The sequence below is a fragment of the Phaenicophaeus curvirostris genome, chromosome 7 (genome assembly GCF_032191515.1).
Source record: "Phaenicophaeus curvirostris isolate KB17595 chromosome 7, BPBGC_Pcur_1.0, whole genome shotgun sequence".
NCBI lineage: Eukaryota > Metazoa > Chordata > Aves > Cuculiformes > Cuculidae > Phaenicophaeus > Phaenicophaeus curvirostris.
In genome coordinates this window covers 13,766,025-13,781,649 of record NC_091398.1, presented here as the reverse complement: position 1 = coordinate 13,781,649, position 15,625 = coordinate 13,766,025, and the positions used below count along the sequence as shown (strand labels likewise).

The window sequence follows — 15,625 nt, the reverse complement described above, 5'->3', positions numbered from 1 at the left end:
TGGCCCTTTCCTCTCAGCCCCAGTCAGCAAAAATGTGCTTCCAGGTGTGCTTTTATACTGCTTGTAGTGCAGGATTTACACAAGGAGGGTGGTGCTCATGTTATTCTGAACGTTGCATGCCCACCTCTGTTGGTTAGTGGTGTATCAGAGGGCTGTATGGAGAGAACAAAGTTAGCTTACCTCTTCATTTTACTTGACGTTGTTACCTGGCTATTTTAAACCACAAAGTCATGTGAAAATGCTTGCGCTTTGCTTACCTAATGACTGCTTGTTTAATGTCAGGCAGCTATGCTGTTCCCACCTGGTATCTTTACCGTACTACAAGTCTAGTTTGGACTTTAGACAGGAACGTGTTCAGTATCAGTCTTGCAGAACCAGTGTGTGAAGCTGAAGCTTCGTCCCTCCGGGAAGAGTGCTAAAAATCAGAATGTCTGGGAGGACAGGGTCAGAATTCTCAAACGCTCATTTTAGGATTGTTTTGATAGACTGTTTATTTCAAAGCTTTTCTTCTCCCCTGTATTTAGAAACAGTTTAGCATTGTCTCAAATCTAGCTGTTCAGTAGCTTTGTTATATTTCTGGGGTCTCTCAAGGACAAGTACTATAAAGGCAGCATAAGTTACCTTCCAGTTCTACCTGTGACAGAATTATCAATATGTTGTTCATCACCCCTTCCTTAGCTGCAAGGCTAATCTTGTGAAGTCTCTTAATTTTGCCTTTTGAAGAGCCAGTGCTTCCCTGGTGTGTGTATATATATGATTTTCTTGCAGGGAGAATGCACCCCCCACCCCCTTTTTTTTTTCCCCTTCAATCTCTTTTAGTGTGTGAAATGTTCCATGAACAATAGTTAGTACCTGTAATAGTGGTGGTAGTTCGTTCTCTTTCTGGTTGGCCTCACAGATAAAAAAAAACTGTTCAAAACAAAGATAGCTGCTTAAACTATTGTGATTTGTTTGGAACTTCATAATATTGTAAAGCTGCTTGCTGCTTTCATTTTCGAATGATTTTGTTCTGTCTCTGACAGCCAAGGGTTGTATACACTTCTGGTCAGTGAGAAGAAACAACCACACGTGGCTGTTCTTTAAAGTCAGTATTAAATAAGACAGATTTTTAGTAATTTGGAGAACTTTCTTTCAGCGGGAAGAAGTTCCAGATGACTACTACAAGCATGACCCTGATCACAAGCACATCTACCGGTTTGTTCGGACACTTTTCAGTGCAGCACAGCTGACAGCTGAATGTGCAATAGTGACACTGGTAAGAGATGCCCAATTACTGAAACTGGAGTTTTTGGAAGACTTTTTTTTCACCCCTCAATGAATGAACTGGACTGAACTGACATTTTATTAAATCGTTATGGTATCTTGTGAAACCTTGCTAACAGTGATGACCCTGTACAAGTGAGTTCATTAGCGAAGATTTCCAAGTAGTTACAGAAGTGATTATCATAAAAGGAATTCACCTTTTCTGTATATGAATATGTAATGCTTAATTACTTGTCCAGTCGAACATTGTTTCATAATATATAACTCGCTGAAGAAGCTTGAGAAAGGGAGAACAGTGGGACACCATAAACAGTGGGGTATAATGAGATCGGACACAAAGACATCTTTTATTTCAGTCGTGTGGAGGGGAAAGTGGGAGTTTTGAGTTCATATTAACCAGAACGCTCTAAGTACCACTGCCACCTAATGGGTCAAGGATTAGTACCATAGGAAGTGCAGGAGATGAACTTTCTCATTGTTATGGCCTTCAATCATTGCCACCTTTCTATCATACTTTTTTTTTATTAAACCAAAGACTCTACAACATTTTTTTTCCCCAGATGACATGGAGGGACTTGAACTTAAGAGCAATAGTAAGAAAATAATCTCATTACAGTTCATTGTTTGATTTCAGAAAAAAAGATGGATATAAAAAACCCAATGATGATACGATTGCTTTATTTATATACACACATATGCATGCTTATACATCTATGTATACAAAAGGAAAGAGAAGCACAGCATATTAATTGCTACATTAGACAGTCTCTTAAACTACGCTTCGTTGGATACTAGACTTGAGTCTTCATTGTGGCTTCTTTCTGAAAGGAGAACAGAAGCGATCTGTCACCAAAAGCAAATGTGACGGTTAAGCGAAGTCAGCTTGAAGGACTCTCTTTAATAAGGAAATAAGTAATTAAAAAGGCCAGATAGTTAGAGCTACTGAAACTCAAAGTAGTTTGAGGTTTTTTGCTTTTCCAAAGACATGCAAACAGTTTTGGCAGAACAAGATGAAAGCTAACCCCGGGCGATCCAGACAGCTGAAGTATTAGCAAATAATAGAAATAAAGTTAGATTTCTAAAATGGGGTTTGCCACTAGATGGCTCTGTTATTATAGGAACACCTTTAGTCCACTTGGAGGCTATATGCAAAGGATGGGAAGAAAGTATGAGGAGACTCTTGTAATAAAGATTTATTCTCCCCTTAGACCTGTACAACAGCTTCCTGCACCCACTAGTTTATCTGAGGTTTCTTTAGGACCTTGGACTTAGTTTAGGGAATAGAAACTTAAAAGCAATCTATATTCAAATTAGAAAGTGTAAATTACTTCATACATGGATCATTACAGGAGCGTGAAATAGCAGGATTCAACGTCTTTGGGCTGGTTTGGGATTATGTGGGAGGAATGATTAAAAGACCATGACGTATCTTTGGACTTGGCTGTCTTTAACTATCCAAGCCGTTGGTGATGCAGATGAAAGCAGAGGATGACCTTGTTGTACGTGAAGGATCGAAGTCTGTTCTTTACAGGGTGAAGCAGAAATAGCACTGTAACACCTTTCCTTGGAAGGATAGCAATTAATGCATCTGCATCCTACAACTATAGATCACAGTGCAGGTGTTAGCATTTCCTCTTAAGCTACAAGTGCTGAACCTGAACCGTGATGGAAGGTTAGTGCCATGTTGAGTGATTTACTATCCCCGACAGCCCCTAATAAGAACCGGTTGGGGACTGCATAACTCTGGGATGCAAAGAACTCTAGCAGTGTCTCACTGAAACAGCAGGGCTCACTGCTCAGAACTGATTCTTCACTGTCTTTATTGTTTACTTTGGTGGTCCAGTTACTGTATTGTACTAAAACACAGAACCTGTGACACCTGAAAGTTTGGATTCTAAAGTGTAAGTAAAAATCACCAACACTTATTTTGACACATTTAATGGTAATGGGATAAAACAGTTGTATTGGACTGGCATGGTTGCTGCTCAGAATTCAGTTCCAGGTCTTATTACACACATTGAACTGGTTTGTGTTTCGTTTTGTTTTTTCTTTTTATAGGTTTATTTGGAAAGGCTTTTAACCTATGCAGAGATCGACATATGCCCTAGTAACTGGAAGAGGATAGTTCTAGGAGCGATTTTGCTGGCTTCTAAAGTCTGGGATGATCAGGCTGTATGGAATGTGGATTATTGCCAAATATTGAAGGACATTACTGTTGAGGACATGTAAGTTGCAAGGTTTGGCTAATGTGCAATTGGTTTGGGTTTTTCGTTGGAGTTGGAGGTTTGGTGGTTTTTTTTTTTTTTGGAATGGCTATTTTTGTGATCACACTGAGAAAATGTCTCTGGTGCTGTGGTATACGTACATGATGTATATCTGGTGTCTGGCCTCGTTCCCTTTTTTAACCTAGGAAACTTTGGATAACCTTACTTTGAGACAAATCTGTATTAATATTTCTAATGAGTAACTTAGTTTTCTTTACCTCTTTTCCCCCCATGATGAACCATGGGACGGCCTGCATGCTTCCACTCATTTTTTATCATTGATGTAACTCTAAAGTGCCCAAGTTATATTATTACCAAAAGCCTTTTAAGCAAGAAAAAACCCTTTTTCTTTGCCTTTTCGGTTTTAAAATTTAAAGGTCTTCAAGGTAAGCTGTAGCTTGTGAGTTATGTGTCTTCTTCTGTATCCAGTTAAGACCTAAATATGTTGAGGTCTGAATTCCTAGCACTGCTGCTGGCACACAGGTATCATTTCTGTTTGATATCCGTGCTTGCGTGTGTTATACTCAGCTACTGCTGCAGCTCATCCTTTTTGGATGAGTTCTTAGACTTACCTACAATGCTGAGGACAAAATCGTCAGTCTTACTGCTGGTTGTTTATGAAGGCTGTTTCCTGTATCTGCCCTTGTCTCAGATGTAGTTTTCAGTTTTTCAGAAATTTTGAGTCTGCTGTCTTGTCTTGGTGCGCCCAGCTTTAAGCCCTACAATTTCTGCAGTTTCAGAGGATGTTCATCTTTGTGGCTTCAGACTGTTGCTGGAGGCGTGTTTATTTGGAATGGATTTGGCCCACTAAATTTTCTGTTAAGTTTCTCCTTGCAAAGATCGATCTCTGAGAGCTTTGAATCATAGAATCATAGAATAACCAGGTTGGAAGAGACCCACCGGATCATCGAGTCCAACCATTCCTGTCAAACACTAAATCATGTCCCTTAGCACCTCGTCCACCCATGCCTTAAACACCTCCAGGGAAGGTGAATCAACCACCTCCCTGGGCAGCCTGTTCCAGTGCCCAATGACCCTTTCTGTGAAGAATTTTTTCCTAATGTCCAGCCTAAATCTCCCCTGGCGGAGCTTGAGGCCATTCCCTCTTGTCCTGTCCCCTGTCACTTGGGAGAAGAGGCCAGCTCCCTCCTCTCTACAACCTCCTTTCAGGTAGTTGTAGAGAGCAATGAGGTCTCCCCTCAGCCTCCTCTTCTCCAGGCTAAACAACCTCAGCTCTCTCAGCTGTTCCTCATAAGGCCTGTTCTCCAGCCCCTTCACCAGCTTCATTGCTCTTCTCTGGACTCACACCAGAGCTTCAACATCCTTCTTGTGGTGAGGGGCCCAGAACTGAACACAGGATTCGAGGAGCGGTCTCACCAGTGCCGAGTACAGAGGGAGAATAACCTCCCTGGACCTGCTGGTCACACTGTTTCTGATCCAAGCCAAGATGCCATTGGCCTTCTTGGCCACCTGAGCACACTGCTGGCTCATGTTCAGTCACTGTCAACCAACACCCCCAGGTCCTTCTCCTCCAGGCAGTTTTCTAGACAGACTTCTCCTAGCCTGTAGCACTGCACAGGGTTGTTGTGCCCCAAGTGCAGGACCCGGCATTTGGCCTTGTTAAACCTCATGCCATTGGACTCAGCCCAGTGTTCCAGCCTGTTCAGATCCCTTTGCAGAGCCTCCCGACCCTCCAGCAGATCGACACTTCCACCCAGCTTAGTGTCGTCCGCAAGCTTGCTAAGGGTGCACTCGATGCCTTCATCCAGGTCTTTGATAAAGACATTGAACAGGGCTGGACCCAGCACTGAGCCCTGGGGAACCCCACTTGTAACTGGCCTCCAGCTGGATTTCACACCATTTACCACCACTCTCTGGGCCCAGGAGAGTGTGCGCCTGTCCAGGCCAGAGACTGACAGTTTCTCAAGCAGAATGCTTTGAGATGCCAATGTTTTAATTCTATTTGCCAGCCTGTTCCCTTATTTCCCTTATCACAGTGGTAGAAATACTGGAAGGCCAGTTTAATAACAAGCTTTCTGGCCTTAGTAAACTTCATTACCTGTTTTATGTGTTTGAGCTTTGTCACGCTACTGTGCTGCAATGGAGTACGTGTCCAGGCCTATGAAGTGACAATCGGTTCTGTACAGGAGCAGACTGAGGTGGTAGATGTTTGCATACACCACTGGGAGGCTGCCTATGGGACAGAGTCTGTTCTTGCTCTGAGCTCTCTTCCCTGCCTTCAGTCTAAAGGTAGTGTTTAAAACACAATAAGTGTTTATCTGGAACTCTTTAGGAAGGGATATCCAGTTTTCCTCCTTTTTAGGGGGCGTAGCATTTCTAAATATAGAGAAGTTATCTGCACCAAAGCAGTTTCTTGTTATTCAAGTTATTTCACATCACAAATGGCAGCAGCAAACACAGTACCTTGTTTTATACATACACCTTGCAAGTTCTTTGTCTCTAAATGCGGGGCTGTGCCAGCCATGCTTTCAGGAAAGCATAATTAGTGGTTTCATACAGTGTACATCTTCTCTCAACCTGGCTCAGTGTTCATCTGTCTCAGGAACATACTTGAAGCGTTGCTGCAAATAACTGTGAGATGGCTGAAGTGGGTTCAGTGATGGTAGGAGTGCTGGAGTATACATCTTGCTCTTTTTGATGTCTCCTCTTCTGGCCCTATTTGGGACAAATCAAATTGATAGCACTGAAAATATCTGTAACAGGCAGGATGTTTACTCTCTGTTGCCGATGCTGGATCTCCTGAAATTGTCAGTACTTACATTTTCAAAGCAAGGATGGTGGTAGGGAAAATAGACTGAATATAGGCTTACTTTCTCCCCCAGTTTCAAGATGGGATTGTTGTAGTCCCATCTCATTTCAAATGACTTAGACCTTTGAATTGAGGTATGGGCAGAAACTGTACAACCACTTCTGGCAGTAGCCCAGGAGTGTCCATCCCAAGCCCTGCACTGCTGCAACTGAGCAGACTTCACTGCTGCAACTGAGCAGACTTCACTGCTGCAACTGAGCAGACTTCACTGCTGCAACTGAGCAGACTTCACTGCTGCAACTGAGCAGACTTCACTGCTGCAACTGAGCAGACTTCACTGCTGCAACTGAGCAGACTTCACTGCTGCTGGGCTGAGTAACATCACCACAGTTAGAACCTTGGAAAACTGCTTCAAATACTCAGCAAAATTGAGTTTTACATTTATAAGTGTGCTTTCAATTAGTAGTAGGTACTGAGGTTAACTGTCAGCTTTAGTTGTTCCAGTATTTCTTAAAGTAGTTGGTGATGAGTATCAAGGATTCTGAATACAAGCATTGCTAAGAGAAAAAAAATGCCAAGGAGTTTCAGGCATGGTTTCATTCTAACATTAAAGATGGCTGGTGGTGCTACCAAAAAAAACACCCAAAACCCCAGCAGCTCCCCAGCTGAAGATTGTTTGGCAGGACTCTGCCAGGTGTTGCTCCCCAGAAAGGCTGTTCCTGTGCAGGAACAGTGGCACAAGGACTGGTGGCAAGTTCTGTCTGTGAATTTTCTATGCATTTTCCTCTTGGCTCTGCGCGTCTAGAATGAGCTCACAGACCTGATCCAAATCCTTGTGGAGCTACTGAAAGCCAAGCATGGGATTTACACCACTCTGGAACTGGCAGAAGGGTTCATGTTTGGTTCAGTTCACCCAGTCCGCAAATCTGTCCGTGCACACGTATGCATGTACAAGCCAGGCACCTCTTCTAAAAGCAGTGGAGATGCACCTCTTCCCATTAAACACACTCTCCCTGCTCCTTAAAGACCCTGGTTTGGCAGCCCCACATCACAAGCCTTAGCAGTGTGAGCTGTCTGGCTCTTGCAGAAACTGCTGTTGGGTTCAAGCTTTTAAAGGATAGAAGATAGAGGCCTCACACCTGGCAGACGAGTTAATTTGCATTAGCCTCTTCCTACTCAACATAGGTAAAGTGCTCATCTTGTTTTGTTTTATTCTACCACGAGCCCTTTCTCATTTGACCAAAGCAAAGGTGGGTTTTTTACTGAAAGGGTTTTTTATTTTAGGTTGGGGCAGGGGTCTTTTGTTTTGTTTTATTTCTTTCTAATGACAAAAAAAATCAAAGGAAATCAAATTTAAATTTGGAAGTCATCCTTTGTCAAAACTTGCTTGCTTTGATGAGATTGAATCCATAATCACTGAAAAATTAACTGTGCAGCTGCTAATCTTGCTGTGATTGCTTGTAAGGGGACACATGCTGTTCATTCTTTTGGCTACATATATTTGTAAATAAGGCACAGAAAACACATGGGCATTATCCTTTCCCAGGTTTTAAACCACTGTTAATAGACTTGTTAATCCAATGAAGAATTGTATTTTTACACAATTAAAATGTATTAGTGTAGGTGAGTACAAAAGGGGAGTGAAGAATGTTTATTCACAGGGTAAATCAAGCTCTGATCAGCTGATCATCAAAACATTATCTGATTTACATTTCTATAGGCTTATGACCATATGAACAGGAAATTAATTTTGGCACTAGATTCAATGGTACTCAAGTCCACCGTGCTAGAAACAAGCACAAAGCTGCTATTCATATTGAGACCTGCCATCCAACACAAGACATGACCTGGATGATTCCTTGATTTATTCCCCCTGCTATGATAGGTATAACATCCATTTTAAAAGCTCCCAAAAAGCAAGAACAGCCTTGCCACCGAATTTGTGCAACTTCTCTTCTGGCATAGTCACAGTTGGCCTGTACAACTGCCAAATTCTGTAGAAACAGGTCTGCTACCAGTAGCAACAGTCACTATGAGTTAGTGTTGAACTGCTTGGTTGGGGTACCACCGGTTTCTTCTAGGTTAATCTGAAAAAACATTTCTCCTCTGTAGAACACCTCTGATTTAGCTGACCACGGTACAGTAGTTGAAGCAGCCTTTTTCATATCATGTCTCTCTCCCCGCTTTCCTCCAAATATTTTGCCCAGTGAAAATACACGAGTGAGTAAAAACTGGGCAGTGCCCTTTGACATAGTACTTTGTTATCCTGCCTAATGCTATTGAGGAGAAAATTCCTTCTCCCACCTAATGCTGCTTATTTATTTATTTATTGGAGATGAATCCGTGTTGTTCAAGAGGCTTTTTTCTGTGAGATAATAGCAGCAGCTCTTCATAGATCCATTTGTTGCCGTGGTGATCTGCCTACTCCCTTTGTTAGTCGCCTCTACTTCAATAAACCCCCTTCCTGTTATCAGCCTGGCGAAAATGTCTGCAAGTTCTTCAGAGCTAATAAACAGCATACATCATTCCTTTCATCTGATCACTATAGTGTGGGGCCGTACAAGAGTGAGAATGGCGCATGAATTGTACAGCTGCACTAATGGAACTCCGAAGAATGAACCTCCCCAGTCAGCCCGACAGGGCACTACCTTTCTCTCCAAGCCGGAGGTGCCAGGACTCAAAAGCTGCACCTTGTTTTGAGCACTAGTGAATGACCTGTCTTTCTAATCTAATAATGCATAGCACTCTGGCTATTTCAAAGTTGCTGGTTTTAAAAACAAGATTGAGGTCTCATCAGGATTTTCAGCCAGCTAAAACTGTCTTTTTTTCCTTTGTCTTCTGTCCCTTATGCCTCCTAGGAATGAGATGGAAAGACACTTTTTGGAGCTACTGCAGTTTAATATCAATGTTCCTGCCAGTGTTTACGCCAAATACTACTTCGATCTTCGCTCCCTAGCAGATGACAATAACCTGAGCTTTCTGCTGGAGCCTCTCAGTAAAGAGAGAGCACAGAAACTGGAGGTAATGTGTGAGATGAGTTGAGCAGTGGACTCTGTAGTAAGAGCATCTGTTGCTAATCATATTAAGTGGCAGTTAGAAAAACTAAAAAGCTTTTAGATCAGTATATTAGTGGCTAATTTAACCCCTTTAACTACAGTGAGCACTTCTAAAGCTGTGCCTAGGCTAAGGTGGTGTTCTGAGGAAGGGAAGGGATAGAGGTTACCAAGGAGTAGCAGGTTGCAAAATAAAATGGATGTTATTTTGGGAACTGTAGCTCAGCTAGACTACTTAAGATTGAAAGGATTAGTGTCATATGTAATGGATTGTCTGTCCTTCCCTGGTCACAGTCTGTATTCCAGGCACCTAGAGACTGTCACACTCAGACCTTTCTAAATTCTACCAGCTGAAGGTTTCCCACTGCATCCCACTGCACAGCTGCTTTTCGATAGAGCGCTCTTACTGCTCTCATGGTTTAATAAACCATTTGTCTGGGGACAGCTGCAGAAATTAGAACGTGTTTCTTTCCACGACTTCTAGAACCTCACCTTTCCAAAGAAATGTTACTTTCAGATAAACTTTTGGAATAACCACTTCTTAGGAGTCCTTCTGAATGACCAGAGGAGGGTAAATACAGATTACTGGCCCTTTCTGCTCGATGCGAAGGGCTGCCCTTCTGTGAGTTCCCCCCCTCTTTGGTGTGAAGGCGCATTTTAAAAACTTTGCAGAGTCAGTCTTCCTTCCTTGTTGTTGGAGATACACAAGACGTTTTGAAAATACCTACATTACCTGAGTTCCCAGGCAAAATTTCTTGTTGGATCGATGCAGCCTTTCATCTGTCCAGGTTTAATTGATGTCTCTGCATGTTGTTTTGTTGACCTTTCAACAAAGGCTTTGCCACAGGCCCTTTCAGAGTTGGGGTGTGCTACGGTGTGCGTGGCTTATGTCGATTGTCCACCCACAACAATTTTATCAAGCACCAGGTTTTTCTTAATTCATCCCAGAAGTGGCTGAACTTTGGGAATAAGTGCGATCCCTCCTAGTCCTTTGGAATCATAGGTGTAATATGCCTATGAATTCCTCTAAGTTAGGCAATGCAGCTCTTCTGCTTTGTCTCACACTTGTTACTTGCACTTTAAGCTAACACTGTCACTAATTGTAAATGTGGTTGTAGGGCATTTCATATTCCACAGGAAATTGTTTACTGAACTACTCAGTGCCCAGGAGTAAGTGGATGATTTACAGATTGCAAGCCTGTTTTCTTTCTTCTTTGCTAGCATTTGAAGGCTTGGTATTTAAAAACTAGAGTTTCAGTTCAGTATGATTTGTCACAATTCACTTAGTAATGCATTTATATAGGACATTTCAATTTTTAATTCTAAAATGTGATAAATATTTTAAACCACTTGCTAAAATTTTTGAGTCTACCTTTCGGTTAGAAGTACACATCAGTTGATAGGAGCCTGTATGAAGCAGTGAATTAGTATTCCAGAAACTGAGAACTGATTTACACCATATAGGCAACTGGGGCTAAATATGTCAACACAGGTTGCTTTATGATTGATATGCGGCATTAAAACAGGATAGAGAGTCTGTCTGGTCTTGCACTGGGAGCTCATGCAGCCAGTGTGTCAGAGAATGCCGCTCTTGAGCCAAATGCGTGTTTTCAGAAGGCCGGCAGAAATAAATGTAAATAATTATTTTAAAATGCACTTAAGAGTTTATTCATGCTCAGAGTGCTTTTCACCTCTTGAACTTGCAGAACACTGGGGTGTGCTGAATGGGTGCTGCTTTAAAGGGAAGGTGTAGGCTTGTAGCTGATTGCAGGACTCTGAAAGTTCAGCTGGTGATAGGTGGTAAATTATTAATGGAAGCAAATGTTCAGGACTGAAATTCAGTTCAGCCTTTTATTACTGGTATCTATTTATTTGCATCAATAATGCAGGAAGGCTCCAATCAAAAACAGGCTTTGCAGGGGAGGACGCAGTATCTTCTGGACAATGATGTACTATTAGAGTTTAAATAATTAGGCTTGTTACTAGAATAGTTGCTCATAGGCTGCTTGACTAGATAGATGAGCAGAGGAAGCCAATAAATGGATGAAAAAGCAGTTAAATAATAAGTTGTCCACATGCGCTGATATTTAATAGCTGTATTAAAGTGCCATGGCTATTGCTGTGCCGTTGAGCAGTGGACTGCCCTCCTTTCTCAAATCTCTTCAGGAACCTGATTGTGTGAGTGATCCCAGGGAGAGGATGTAGAGAAGGTGGAGGCAAAACAGACATCCTAGTAGAACATCGTTCGCTAGGCTCGCTTGCACTTAGTGCCCAAGGGCAAAGTGCCTGACAGAGGGCAGAAACCTTTTCAGTTTGAACCTTTTCTCCTATAGAAACAGCTCTGTGCAGTTTTGTAGAGTTAAATTAAAGTCTTTGTGCTGCTGCATGCAGCGGACGTAGCCATTAGGTGCAGTTTTGACCATAGCTGCCACAAACTCCTCAGTCTGAAGTGGATCCAGGTTTTCCATGAGATACTGAGACTGGTAAAAGGATGAAGATACTTGGGTATGGAAACCATTTGCCTTCTGTATGCCTTACTTTCTGATGGATAGGGTTCTGTTAGCATGGGGACAGACCCCTTTCTTACCTTCCCTCCAAAGTAGATGTTATTTACTGTCGTTTTAGGTAAAAAAGCTGGTAGAGTCACTGCGACAGAGTGCCTGCTCCATGGCATTACACTTGTGAAAGCTTCCTTGAAATGTTCAGACTTTTCTAATGTGTCCTTTTCATTTTGTATCTGAACATGGTATTCAGGCTATCTCCCGTCTGTGCGAAGACAAATACAAAGACTTGTCGAAAGCTGCTATGAGACGATCTTTCAGTGCTGATAACTTAGTTGGTATCCGCCGTTCTAATGCCATCCTCTCCTGAGGAGAGAGAAAGGTGCAGCACCGTGAACCAGCATCCATTTGAATCGGAGGAAAACCACCACTCCACGCACACAAGCCAGCGGTGATGGTGTCTTCCAGCAAGAGGAGGAGAGAAGGGTAAACTAGCCAAGGGAGCCCAGAGCTTGAGGCGCATACTTGGTGCAAAAGACAAGGTCTTTGTCGAATCAACTCTCTCCTCCTTCTAATGTATCCAGAGGTGCAAAAACAAACTTCTCTCCCCCACAGATGTTTGCTTACTATGTAGGCCTATAGCTGTGAACTCTTGAGGTTTTTAATAATAAGTAGTTTTAAATTTTAGAATTTAAACACTAACCACATGACTATAGTTACAATGTTCTTCTTTCCTCTCCCTTGTCATCCAGAGTCTTGCTGCATTTTGTATTTCGGGTCGATGCAGTGTTACAAAAAAAACAAAACAAAACATGGGACTCTTAAAGTATAAAGCCACTCTGGAGCTGAAAACAGTAGCATAGACACGTGTTGACAGCTTTTCCCTGGTTTGGCTACTAAAAGCTGCTATTATTGGTGATCTGTTCATAACCAAGAAGCTGCCCAGCAGGAAGGAATTCCAGCTCTGCACCCACAACTTCACTCCAGTTGAGATTGTCAAAAGACTTTGAATGTTTTGACTGGAGGCAGAGATACGGTTGTATTGTTAAAATGTATAGGGTCCATGCTGCATTTCTTGTGAATTATGGTGCTTCTCCCATTTTCTATTACTTCTACTGCTCTGGAAGAGACGCAATCTGTGTATTTTTCTGAGGCATTGAGTGAGAAAGTTGGTGTGGAGACATCATCACCATCTTGAACAGTGTAGCAGTCCAGTGGTGAATGGCGTGTGTGCAGCACTGCTTCTCCGAGTTCTACTGCGGATCTCTTGTGCTATATACAGTGGAGTTCCTAAAGCTGATATTGTGCATCCATCTGGCTCTCCTGGGGTGTCTTTCCTGGCAGGGATTTACATTGAGAATTCTGGACTGCCTGACAAGGTAGATTGAAAAATACCATCTTCAATTGAGAATTATCAGAAAGCTTTCTAGAAAACTCTTTTTTTAATATTTTTTTTTCCCGATGTGAATTTATCTTGTGTGACTGCTCTAGAGGCTTGGGTTTTGCTCTTTCTGAGATTTTGGAATGGAGCTTATTTTTAGGCTCTGAAACAGAACTCTAAACAGGATAAGTATTGTTAGACTCTTCCTGTTACAAGTCTTCGTAGTATCTTCTCTTCTTGGATCCAAAAAGATTCTAGGCAGTTTGTCCTAGGAGCAGATCTCCCTCCGAGTGGCACAGGTTTTGTGCACTTCCTTTTCCAGCCAAGGCCCGGAAACTTAGACTGAAAAGCAAGTCCATATGCCTTTGAGAGTGGGGCTGTCTGAATGCAACCATCGCTTTGGCTGCACTCAAAACGACGCCTACGGTCTTTTGCAGTATGCAAATATGCCAGCCCCTGGCTCCCAAATCCATGGAACTTGGCACTTCAGGTATTGATCACAATTCAATTTTGAAAATAATGCTACACCTTCAGGTGGTTTTCCTTTCTCATGTTTGTATTAAAAGAAAAGCTAATAAACTCTATTTTAATTAAAGTTAAAGGTGAATTGTGTGTTCTGTACAGGTCTCTGGTTTTGTCCTCCCTCACCAGGATTTAATGCTGTGCAGCTTCTCTAAAGTATGAAAAAGGCAAGACCTCATGTGGAGTGCTGTGTCCAGTTCTGGAGTCCTCAACATAAGAAGGATATGGAGCTGTTGGAACGGGTCCAGAGGAGGCTACAAGGATGATGCGAGGGCTGGAGCACCTCCCATACGAGGACAGGCTGAGAGAGTTGGGGTTGTTCAGCCTGGAGAAGACTTCAAGGAGATCTTATAGTGACCTTCCAGTACCTGAAGGGGCTACAAGAAAGCTGGAGAGTAACTGTTCTCAAATGCTTGTGGTGATAGGACGAGGGGCAATGAGTATAAACTGGAGAGGGGCAGATTTAGACTTGATGTAAGGAGGAATTTCTTCATGCTGAGGGTGGTGAGGCGCTGGCCCAGGTTGCCCAGGGAAGCTGTGGCTGCCCCATGCCGGGAGGTGTTCAAGGCCAGGCTGGATGGACCTTGGGCAGCCTGGTGTGGTGGGAGGTGTCTTTGCCCATGGCAGCGGGGTTGGAACTGGATGGGCACTGGTGGAACTAGGTCCCTTCCAACCCAAACTATTCTATGAAAACAGAAACACCCACGCCCCCTGCTTCGAGACGGGGACGAAAAAGGGCCTTCCATTCCCTGTACCAGCCCCTCTCCTTCATTTTATTGCTGACTTGGGAATGTCCAGGTGGCTGGCTGAGCTCATCCAGTGCCTGTGAGCCACCCGGCAGCGGGACAGGGCCCTGGCAGCAGCTGCCTGCAGGGTCTGGCGGTGCCGCTTGGGTTCAGAATTGGACTGGGGCTGCTCAAGTAAGTGCTCACTGACGGTTTGCACTGAAATGGCCAATAAGTAGGGACCATCGATTTGGAGGTCAGTTGGTGTTGTAAGTCCTTTGAGGAGCACTAAATTAGAAGCTACTAGTGTCCAGCTCCTGGGTTTACTTGTGACCTAATTGCTAACGAGTTTTTCTTTCTGTAGCACTGCCAGGTGCCTTTAACTTCGTGGGATGCATCTGGATGCACTTTTTTTTCTGGCGAATGACCGTTAGAGCTGACGGCTGCTTCGGCACTATGTCCTGCAGGAGGCTGTTCGTACAAACTTAATTTTGGCTCTAACTTTAACTAGCTTTAGTTTTAGTGGAGCGCAGCCTAGAGCACATCGTTGTCAGCAGGATTTTGATCACCAGCAGTTGCTAAACGGGGCTCAACTACAACGTGGCTACTTAAGAGAGGGGGAAAATAGCAGTTCTATTTAATATTCTGGTACCCTTAAAAGAGTTAAATTCTGGAAAAGGGTTAGATTCTGGAAAACACAGGTAGTGGATTTCTTAGGTAACCAATAAGTAAACCGTACAGCTCCCCTTTGAAGGGCTGAGCAGTGACTCTTCAGAAGGAACTGTGTTTAGGTGCTTCTGTTGGACGATGAACTGCAGGGGCAGGGTGTTACCCTGTAAGGTTCACTAAGGATCAGTGTACCTTGTCTCTCTTTACCCAACGGCTGAATAATATTTAATCTCTGTTGAGGTGACCTCTGTCTGCATTCGGTCCCAGGGCAGCACTCCCCAGCTGACAGTAAACACTGCTTGCAGTGACAATGGCTGTGTCATGGCCCAGCAAGAATAATGTGAGCAGCAAACATCACACAAGCCTCGTGTGTTAGTGGTCGGCAGGGGCAGGGAGTCACGGATGCGTTTGTGGGCTACGTGATTCCCTTGGGCTTCGGCAGCCCTTTCCCTTTGTGTACAGGGACTGTGTATTTTG

The 15,625-nt window shown here is 43.2% G+C and overlaps 1 protein-coding gene across 1 annotated transcript in view; it reads left to right on the top strand.

Annotated features, from left to right (window-relative positions):
* Positions 1–13,827, top strand: part of CCNYL1 (cyclin Y like 1) — a 35,852-nt gene extending 22,025 nt beyond the window's left edge. Inside the window, exons 7-10 of the mRNA XM_069860895.1 lie at positions 1,136–1,255; positions 3,322–3,488; positions 9,156–9,318; positions 12,105–13,827. Coding sequence (XP_069716996.1) covers positions 1,136–1,255; positions 3,322–3,488; positions 9,156–9,318; positions 12,105–12,221 — 567 coding nt within the window. The 3' untranslated portion in view covers positions 12,222–13,827. The remainder of the gene's footprint in view (positions 1–1,135; positions 1,256–3,321; positions 3,489–9,155; positions 9,319–12,104) is intronic.
* The last annotated feature ends 1,798 nt before the right edge of the window (positions 13,828–15,625 follow it).